This window comes from Berghia stephanieae, chromosome 5 (genome assembly GCF_034508935.2).
Source record: "Berghia stephanieae isolate SIO BIC M18660-M18661 chromosome 5, UCSD_Bste_1.3, whole genome shotgun sequence".
Taxonomy (NCBI): domain Eukaryota; kingdom Metazoa; phylum Mollusca; class Gastropoda; order Nudibranchia; family Aeolidiidae; genus Berghia; species Berghia stephanieae.
In genome coordinates this window covers 62,446,546-62,454,187 of record NC_088364.1, presented here as the reverse complement: position 1 = coordinate 62,454,187, position 7,642 = coordinate 62,446,546, and the positions used below count along the sequence as shown (strand labels likewise).

Sequence of the window (7,642 nt, the reverse complement as noted above, 5' to 3'; positions counted from 1 at the left end):
GTGAAGTTTCGGGTAAAATTCTGAAAATAGCTGGTAAAGAGAGAGTTAACAGCGTTGTCTTTCGGGGAAAAAAAATTAACTATCGCCTAACAAGCATCATGTCTGGTCCTTCATGTTAAGTGTTGCTGTTAGCTAAGAACCCTTATAGAGCGCCTTGAGCAAGTTTATTGGATATTGCGCTATATAAAAGTATCCTCAATCTCAAAGCTCCAACTCAACATTTAAAATAAATTTACTCAATGTAGTTAATTGTACATTTTTTTTCAGTTATGGCGGGGTCTTGGCAGACTTGCAATCTGACGTGTCGTGGAAATGGATGGTGACGTACATCCGGTCACACTTTGATGACTTTTCACCACACCGTCCAGATAAGACTGACCACAATATTGATTTGGCAGAACAGAGGATAGAAGATCGTATTGACTTTTGGACTGGTAAGTAACACTAAACAAAAACGAAATCAAAACAAATGTCATTGTAAACGCATGAACTAATTTTTAAAAATTGAGCTTTTATATAAAGCAATATCTTCTAGATGTGCTCAAAGCGCTTTACAAGGGTTCCCTGGCCAACAGCAACAGTTAACAGTTAGGACGGGACATGACGCTTGTTAGGCAATGTTACCAATTTTTCGGACAGAGAGAAGGCTGTTAATGCCAGGTATTCATTTTACACCTGAGTACGGCGAGAGAATGTGAGTAAAGAGCCTACTCCAAAGACTCAACTATGCGCCGAGCGAGGCTCGATCCCAGGACCTTCCGATCCGAAAGCGAGTGTCGTACCACTAGACCACATAGCCGCACAAAATAAGAAATAAATAAACTAAATAAGAATAAGGTATCCAGGTTTATGGTTCCCTACTCAAGAGTGATAATAGGCTGCTTGCTAAAAGCTGTGGACTATAAAAAGTAATAAACATAAAGATGTGTCTACAGAGACGACCTACAAAATATCTCTGTCGTCAATCTGGGATTTAGTAATGTGTTTATGTCTTTATTTTATTTTTTGTTTGTTGTTGTTGTTATCGGCTGAAGAAGGGTTTTGAGTCCGAAACATTTCGTGTTTGGTAGTTTGTTCTTTTTTGAAGCTGTTATATTCATTTTTGTTTACCATTCAAGAGTAGACGCCCTATTTAGACCATCGACATTGAGACAGTGGAATAGTCTCACACCTCCAATGAAAAAAGTACTCTGGTCTCTGGTAACTTCAAAATTAAAGTTACAGACTATAGATAGAACGAAGATGGCATCACTCTGGTCTTTGTTATTGTTTTTGCCATCCGCGCTTATGAGTAATTCATCTGTATAAAGACTAAGTTATTAACAGAGGCCATATTCATAAAGAGTTCACTGTATATCAAAGAGAAGAAGAGAAGGAAGAGAAGAAATAGAAGAGAAGCAAGAAGAAATAGAAGAGAAGAAGAAAGAAGAAGAAGAAGAAGAGAAGAAGAGAAAGAAAGAAGAACAGAAAAGAAGAAGAAGAAAGAAGAAGAAGAGAGAAGTGAGGAGAGAAGAAGAAGAAGAAGAAGAGAAGAAGAAGAAGAAGAAGAAGAAGAAGAAGAGAAGAAGAAGAAGAAGAAGAAGAAGAAGAAGAAGAAGAAGAAGAAGAAGAAGAAGAAGAGAGAAGAAGAAGAAGAAGAAAGAAGAAGAAGAAGAAGAGAAGAAGAAGAAGAAGAAGAAGAAGAAGAAGAAGAAAGAAGAAGAAGAAGAAGAAGAAGAAGAAGAAGAAGAAGAAAGAAGAAGAAGAAGAAGAAAGAAGAAGAAAGGAAGAAGAAGAAGAAGAAGAAGAAAGAAGAAGAAGAAGAAGAAGAAGAAAGAAGAAGAAGAAGAAGAAGAAGAAGAAGAAGAAGAAGAAGAAAGAAGAAGAAGAAGAAGAAGAAAGAAGAAGAAGAAGAGAAGAAGAAGAAAAAAGAAGAAGAAGAAGAAGAAAGAAGAAGAAGAAGAAGAAGAAGAAGAAGAAAGAAAGAAGAAGAAGAAGAGAGAAGAAGAAGAAGAAGAAAAGAAGAAGAAGAAGAAGAAGAAGAAGAAGAAGAAGAAGAAGAAGAAGAAGAAGAAGAGAAGAAGAAAGAAAGAAGAAGAAGAAGAAGAAGAAGAAAGAAGAAGAGAAGAAGAAGAAGAAGAAGAAGAAGAAGAAGAAGAAGAAGAAGAAGAAGAAGAAGAAGAAAAAAGAAGAAGAAGAAGAAGAAGAAGAAGAAGAAGAAGAAGAAGAAGAAGAAGAAGAAGAAAGAAGAAGAAGAAGAAGAAGAAGAAAAGAAGAAGAGAAGAAGAAGAAAGAAGAAGAAGAAGAAGAAGAAGAAGAAGAAGAACAACAACAACAACAAGAATATGTGGTCTTGGGGTATGACACTTGTTTTGGATCGGAAGGTCCTGGGTTTGTGCCTCACTCGGCGCATAGTTGATTCCTTGGAAAAAGGCTCTTTACTCACTTTCTCTCACCGTACTCAGGTTATCTCTATCAGCAAATATGTAATATCGCCTATTAGGCGTCATATCTCATTCCACATGTTACATTTTGTTGTCGGTCAGGGACCATTTGTAACGCGCTTGAGCACGTTTAGTGGATATTGCGCTGTATAAAAAGCTCAATAATAATGCATTTCTGTTATATATTAATACAAATAACATGGTAACACTCATTCCATTTTCTCTGCCTCCCCCCCCCCCCCCCCCCCCCCCCCCCCCCCAATTTTTTTTTCCATTGGAAGGGATACAGCGTTTTCCAAATGGAACATTTTGGTGGACGGACGGAGAGAGCAACCTAGCAATACAACATGGCAGTTGGAAAAACAAAGGATTAAACACAGGTAAACACCTCTGGTTATATTATATTATATCATATCAATATATCTTATTATATATTTGGCAAATTGGTGTTTTTTATTTTATTTATTTTTTTATTTGTTTATATATTATTTATTTTATTTTATTTTTGTAAAACTAAGGCTCCGAACCCACTGGACGAATTGTCACCAAATTTTTCTTGGTGTTTACAATTGACCTGAAGAGAGTTCGCGTGTATTATGATATCCATCAGACACGATTTTTCAGAAAAATTTAATTTGTCTCGTCAAATCCCGTCAAAAAACAAACCCCATCAGTTTTATCACGTGGGTAGTGTGTCAACCTTCCGGTTAGCGAGTATGACAATAAGGTTGGAGTACTTGCATTGAATCGTTACCAGTTTGTGGTTCCTCTCATTGTTTTGAATACAATCAATTTCTTAAAATTTATATGAACCCTTCTTAACATTGGGAATGAATTCCACGATAAGGACGGCTTCTTAGATTTAGAACTATGACGCTATGCTTCTAATTATTCGGTCCATGGATGGATTCGAATTCTAGCGACTCAAGGTCGAGTCCTGAGACAATGCTATTTCCCCGCAGTTTATCATCATACTTAAGAGTAAAATGGTGGTATCGGCGTCAGACTATAGATAATATGCGCTTGACTAAGAAACTCACAACAATGCCATCCGGAAATATAACGGACCAATACACAAAACTATCTGTAACCATGAATTTTTATAGTGGAGATAATGCATTTTAGTGAGAATTACTCATAAACGTGGATAGCAAAAAAAAAAAAAAAAAAAACACAAAAAAACAAAAACAAAAAAAAAAAACACGATAAAAAAGACCTGAGTGACGTCAACTTCGTTCTAACTATAAGTTTACGAAGGCAATGCGTAGATACGTTATAACCAAACTTACATGCTGTTATGTTAACAAATGGATGTTGGTTTTGATGTGAGCTCCTCAGAAAATGTTGTCAGCTCTTATTAAGACTTTAAAGGTATATAGAAGGAAGAAAAGTAACGCCACTCAGCTCTTATCAATTAATTGGATTCAACAGTCTGATGTCACGTCGCCCAGCAACGGCGCCATCGTGGTTCTAAACAAAAAAAATCGGTCCTTTTTATTCTTCATGCTGGATATGTCTTGTGATCAGAATGTGTAAAAGTCATGATCAGATTTATAATTTTTTCCCCTCTGGATACGCTTGTATGCTCGTCGGAGAAATTTTTCATAAGATCGTCCGCCATTGTTCCGATAATTTAGAGCCAGTTACTTCGTTACCATGCGTCATTATGAGGGAAGTGACGTCATGACTGTTGAAGCGTATTGAAGACAGCCATTTTGACGATTCGTTATCACTAAATTATATAAATCAGAAAATAAAGTTTTAAGGTTACAAATAGTTTTGTGTTTTGATACTTTATATATTTTATAGAATTAAGTTGACGTCAATCAGGTCTTTGTTATTGTTTTTTGCCATCTACGTTTATGAGTAATTCTCACTAAAATGTATTAACCAGACTATAAACGTTCAAGATAGCTTTGTGTGTTGGCCCGTTAAACTTTCTGATGGCAATGTAGTGAACTTCTTAGCCAAGCGCATACTATAGATAGAATGCGTTTGGCCAAGGAGTTCACAACATTGCCATCCGGAAGTATAACGGACCAACACACAAACTCTGTGTAACCATGAACTTTTATAGTCTGGTTAATACAGTTTAGTGAAAACAACTCACAAACGCGGATGGCAAAAACAATAACAAAGGCCAGAGTGACGTCATCTGCATACTATCTAAATCCTGCTGGAGGATGTTGTAAGTATTTTAGTAAAGCGAATAGCATCAATAATTTATACTTGCTTTCATTCAACAGATACATCTGATGGTGGCAGAAAATGTGTCGAGATATCCTTCTTAATTCCTGGAGGTAGAAAGTCACCAATATGGCATGTCAGCGACTGTGTTGAATCCAAGCCTTTCATGTGTAAGCTTAGAGCGTGTACCGGCTTTACGGTCCATTGTCCCAGAGAATCAAGGTGTGTTCCCCAAGACTGGATGTGTGATGGACACGCTGGTTGTGATTATGCAAGAGATGAGATGATGTGTAACAAAAGTGAGTTTTACTATGACCTGTTAACTGCGATACTTTGGAAGAAAAGAAATATATTTAAAATTTGGCCAGAGAACTCATCCTTCAAATATCAACAAATTTGAATGACCCTCAAACCTGTAAACTCGCGAGTTCGTCAATAAAGTCCCAGGTTTGATAGTTTTTCCAAAGATGACGGTCATTTGAATAGACGGAAATATGAAAGACGAAATTGGTTTTTCCAGAGTACAGCAGTTGACAGGTTAACGTAATAGTAGTAGTCGTATTAGTAGTAGTAGTAGTAGTAGTAGTAGTAGTAGTAGTAGTAGTAGTAGTAGTAGTAGTAGTAGTAGTAGTAATAGTAATAGTAGTTGTAGTAGTAGTAGTTAGTAGTAGTAGTAGTAGTTGTAGTCGTTGTAGTAGTAGTAGTAGTAGTAGTAGTAGTAGTAGTAGTAGTAGTAGTAGTAGTAGTAGTAGTAGTATAGTAGTAGTAGTAGTAGTAGTTAGTAGTAAGTAGTAGTAGTAGTAGTAGTGTGTTGTTGTTGTTGTTGTTGGTAGTAGTAGTGGTTGTAGTATTAGTATTGTAGTAGTAGTAGTAGTAGTAGTAGTAGTAGTAGTAGTAGTAGTTAGTAGTAGTAGTAGTAGATGTTGTTGTTGTTGTATTATTATTATTATTATTTATTATTATTATTATTATTATTATTATTATTATTAGTAGTAGTAGTAGTAGTAGTAGTAGTAGTAGTAGTAGTAGTAGTAGTAGTAGTGAAGAAGAAGAAGAAGAAATAGTTGTTGTAGAAGTCGTAGTAGTAGCGTCTAGAATAGTAGTAATGGTTTTGTTAGTTGCAGTTTTAGTGATCGTATGCTTTTATCAAATGTTCTCAATTATTTCTATTTTTCGTAATGTTCAGCGACAGTAGAGGATACTCTGTTTCAAGATAAATCCTGCGGAGGAACATTCAAGTCAAGGGAAGGAAATTTTGTCTCACCAAATCATCCATCGATATATCCCCCGATGTCGCATTGTACATGGACTATAGAGACGGATCCAACCAAAATCTTAGTCTTTACTGTAAGTTCTTGTCATTGTGAAAAAATAATGAGAAAACTTGACTTGTCCCAAACCCTTTACCCAGACCTGCCTGCTTCCTCGAAAAATTCGTACAAATACGAATTTTTGGCTTCAACAGCAGAAATAAATACAATGTGTTAAAATGAAAACGTTGGTGCATGAAAGCACCTATTCAGGGTTTTGAAGGCATATTTAATACTGCTAAGAGTAAATTATTAATTTGCAAAGATAAATAAAATTACTTCTATTTCTTCCCTCTGAAAACTAAGACCTCTTAACATTTCTAGTAGACAGATCTGTCTTAACCCCATTCAGAGCATAGGCCATGAATGACGCTTCGCCACTGACTTTTCCTTGGGCTGTCTTCTTTACCTGCTTCCAGGTGTCTCCACCCCTTAAACCCATTGAGAGCCTAGGCCATCAATGGTGTTTCGCCAGTTGACTCTTCCTAAGGTCGTCTTCTCCAACTACATTCAAGAGTAATCACCCCTTCCTGCCTCTTCCACCATACTTTTCACCAACTACGTTTTGGCCTTCCTGGTCTTCTTCCTCTTTGGCGATTCTATATCAGAGCATATCTAGAGATGTTGCAGGCAGGTTTTCTAAGTGTATGGCCCATCCATCCCTGCTTACTATTCCTGATTTGTATGCTAACAGGTTGTTGGCTGGCAGCTTCCCAAAGAATTAGAAAACGTACTTTCATCTGATTGATATACGATTGTAGAAATGATCACTCACTCACTCACTCAATCCTCTCCAGGCCTGCTGTCACTTGAGGCGATGCAAATGGTCAGCAGATATTCTTAGGACCATCTCGAGGGACAGACTTCTCTGCTTCAGGCCCCACTTTATGGTGCGTCTCTAAGTCTCCTTGGGGCGACCTCGCTTCCTCTTTCCTTGGGGTGTCAATCGCAGATCCTTCCTTATCAGTGTTTCATCAGGTCTGCGACAGACATGCCCCAATCATTGCAGAAATTATCGACGTTATATTTATACATCTGCTGGACGTAACGGATATAAATAACAATAAGTTTCAGGCTTCTAGTTGTAGTCTCATGCATTCTTCCAACTCAAAATATGTGTTCAATTCCTAAACAGGGTGTGACAATCGCACCACATACAAATGGAATACTATTGGCATCATCATCATCATCATCATCATCATCATCTTCATCATCATCATCATCATCATCATCATCATCATCAACAACAACAACAATAACAGCAACAACAACAACAACAACAACAACAACAACACCATCATCACCAACCTTAACCGTTCCTTTATATCCCAGATCTTATCAAGAATTTTCCCCAAACTTTGCAATGATATGTTTGATTCCAGATTCACGACCTTGACCTTGAAGATGGACATGACAGTCTCCGTATCCACGACGGCATGAAACAGAAAACAGGAGCTACATCCACCAAAGATGTGGTCAGCTCGAGTTTGAGTCCAATGGTGATAAGGATGAAAGGAAGTTTGGCCACCGTCCAGTTTCAATCTGATCAATCAAACCACAAAACTGGTTTCAACATTTCATGGACATCTGGTAAATATTAAAATCTGACCCGTCGCGTGAAACTGATCTTATTACTTATCTTATTTCGGGGTACAAAAGCATAAACAATTGAAACTGCATGTCCTTGACCTTACTATGTGATTTGAATTATATAAGTGCAAT

General features: G+C 37.1%; 1 protein-coding gene across 3 annotated transcripts in view; it reads left to right on the top strand.

Annotated features, from left to right (window-relative positions):
* The window catches only part of LOC144973372 (uncharacterized), a 90,672-nt gene that overhangs the window by 5,397 nt on the left and 77,633 nt on the right, over nt 1-7,642 (top strand). For all 3 annotated transcript variants that reach the window (XM_078915712.1, XM_078915714.1, XM_078915713.1), the window contains exons 5-9: nt 268-434; nt 2,705-2,803; nt 4,670-4,909; nt 5,797-5,957; nt 7,303-7,510. In XM_078915712.1, the coding sequence (XP_078771838.1) occupies nt 268-434; nt 2,705-2,803; nt 4,670-4,909; nt 5,797-5,957; nt 7,303-7,510 (875 nt within the window). The remainder of the gene's footprint in view (nt 1-267; nt 435-2,704; nt 2,804-4,669; nt 4,910-5,796; nt 5,958-7,302; nt 7,511-7,642) is intronic.